This window comes from Galeopterus variegatus, unplaced genomic scaffold (assembly GCF_000696425.1).
Source record: "Galeopterus variegatus unplaced genomic scaffold, G_variegatus-3.0.2 Scaffold1019, whole genome shotgun sequence".
Taxonomy (NCBI): Eukaryota; Metazoa; Chordata; class Mammalia; order Dermoptera; family Cynocephalidae; genus Galeopterus; species Galeopterus variegatus.
In genome coordinates, this window is record NW_007727130.1 from 309,096 (window position 1) to 310,773 (window position 1,678).

The 1,678-nt window shown below is 39.2% G+C and overlaps 1 protein-coding gene across 1 annotated transcript in view; it reads right to left on the reverse strand.

Annotated features, from left to right (window-relative positions):
• Positions 1 to 335: 335 nt before the first annotated feature.
• The window catches only part of PKD2 (polycystic kidney disease 2 (autosomal dominant)), a 63,674-nt gene continuing 62,331 nt past the window's right edge, over positions 336 to 1,678 (reverse strand). Inside the window, exon 15 of the mRNA XM_008574256.1 lies at positions 336 to 598. Coding sequence (XP_008572478.1) covers positions 424 to 598 — 175 coding nt within the window. The 3' untranslated portion in view covers positions 336 to 423. The remainder of the gene's footprint in view (positions 599 to 1,678) is intronic.

Sequence of the window (1,678 nt, forward strand, 5' to 3'; positions counted from 1 at the left end):
AAAAAAAGAAAAACATCTCAGGTTAAGGATTACGACATAGGTCTACCTGGATATTTTATAGAATCAAAAAGTGCTTCTGTTTTATTAGAGAAACAAAGATCTGAGGATAAATGGAAGCAACATTGTGAATTTTTTTTTATTTTTTTAAATTTTAAAATTTTTTTTTAAAAGGATGACCGGTAAGGGGATCTCAATCCTTGGCTTGGTGTTGTCAGCACCACGCTCAGCCAGTGAGCCAACCGGCCATCCCTATATAGGATCCGAACCCGTGGCCTTGGTGTTATCAGCACCGCACTCTACCGAGTGAGCCATGGGCCGGCCCGTGAATTTTGATAAATGTAATTTTTCTAACTCTTCTTCAGTACTTCAAATATAAAAGTGTCACCAACATGTACTTTTATGAATAAACACCTTGTTCCCCAGTCAGTTTCCGAGGCTACGACCACTCACCTCAGCCACTCCGTCTAGCAGCCTTCCCAGCACCTCCCTTCTCTTGAGTTTGGCCCGCTCCATGATCTCCAGTTTCACAATCACAGCGTCAATCTTGGACACAATGCTGCCGATGGAGTGCTCCATTCGGTCCACTCGTCTCACCAGGCTGCAGGAAACCACAGTTGAGAGGGCCAAAGCCACCTGGTCATTGTCTTTCAGCCCAGATGGCTTTTCAAATGGAAATGCTAATATGTTTTTCTTAAACAAGATGATAATCTAAGACAATTTCTAAGTGGTCTCATGCTTTAGAGGTAAGTCTCCTACACTGCTGGTGGGAGCGTTAACTGGCACAACTTCCCTGCAAGTCAACATTGTATTGGAAGTCTAAAAAATGTACACTTACCCCTTTATTTAGACATTCCATTTTTAGAAAATTTTCTAAGTATATGTGGAAGTTCTGGCTATAAGGATATTCACTAGAGTGCTGCTTATTAATAGTGGGTCACTGGAAAATGGCTATATTAAACAATAGGAGATTGTTTACATAAATTATTGTTCATCTATAAAATAGAATTCTAAGGAAACACCAGAAATTATATTATGACAATATTTAATGAAACAGAATTATGTTCACAATATATTAAGTAAATAAAGCAGTTAGAAAACAGTATGTTCACTTATGATCCTATTATCTTGAATTAAAAAGTGTTATATAAATACTTTAATAACATGTAAACTAGAGACAACTTCCAAAATGGTGGCATGAGGGTTCTGTAGACTCTCTCCCCAGTGAAGCAACTATAACTGTTGAAAATTACTTAAAACAAACAAACATTTAAAATCTCTAAAAATGTTCTTAAGGGCATACAACAAATGAAAAAGCACTTATTCAAGGAAATCTACTAAATTTTTTTTTTTTTTTCTTTTTTTTAAGATGACCGGTAAGGGGATCTTAACCCTTGACTTGGTGCTGTCAGCACCACGCTCAGCCAGTGAGCGAACCGGCCATCCCTATGTGGGATCCGAACCCGTGGCCTTGGTGTTATCAGCACCGCACTCTCCCGAGTGAGCCATGGGCCGGCCCCGAAATCTACTAAATTTTAATAAGAAGGGTGAGAGTCTGGGACTGGCTGATTAGCTCAGTTGATTAGAGTGTCGTGTTGTGCTGATAACACCAAGGTGAAGGGTTCGGATCCCCATACTAGTCAGCCACTAAAAACCAAAAAAAAAAAAAAAAAACCTGTGG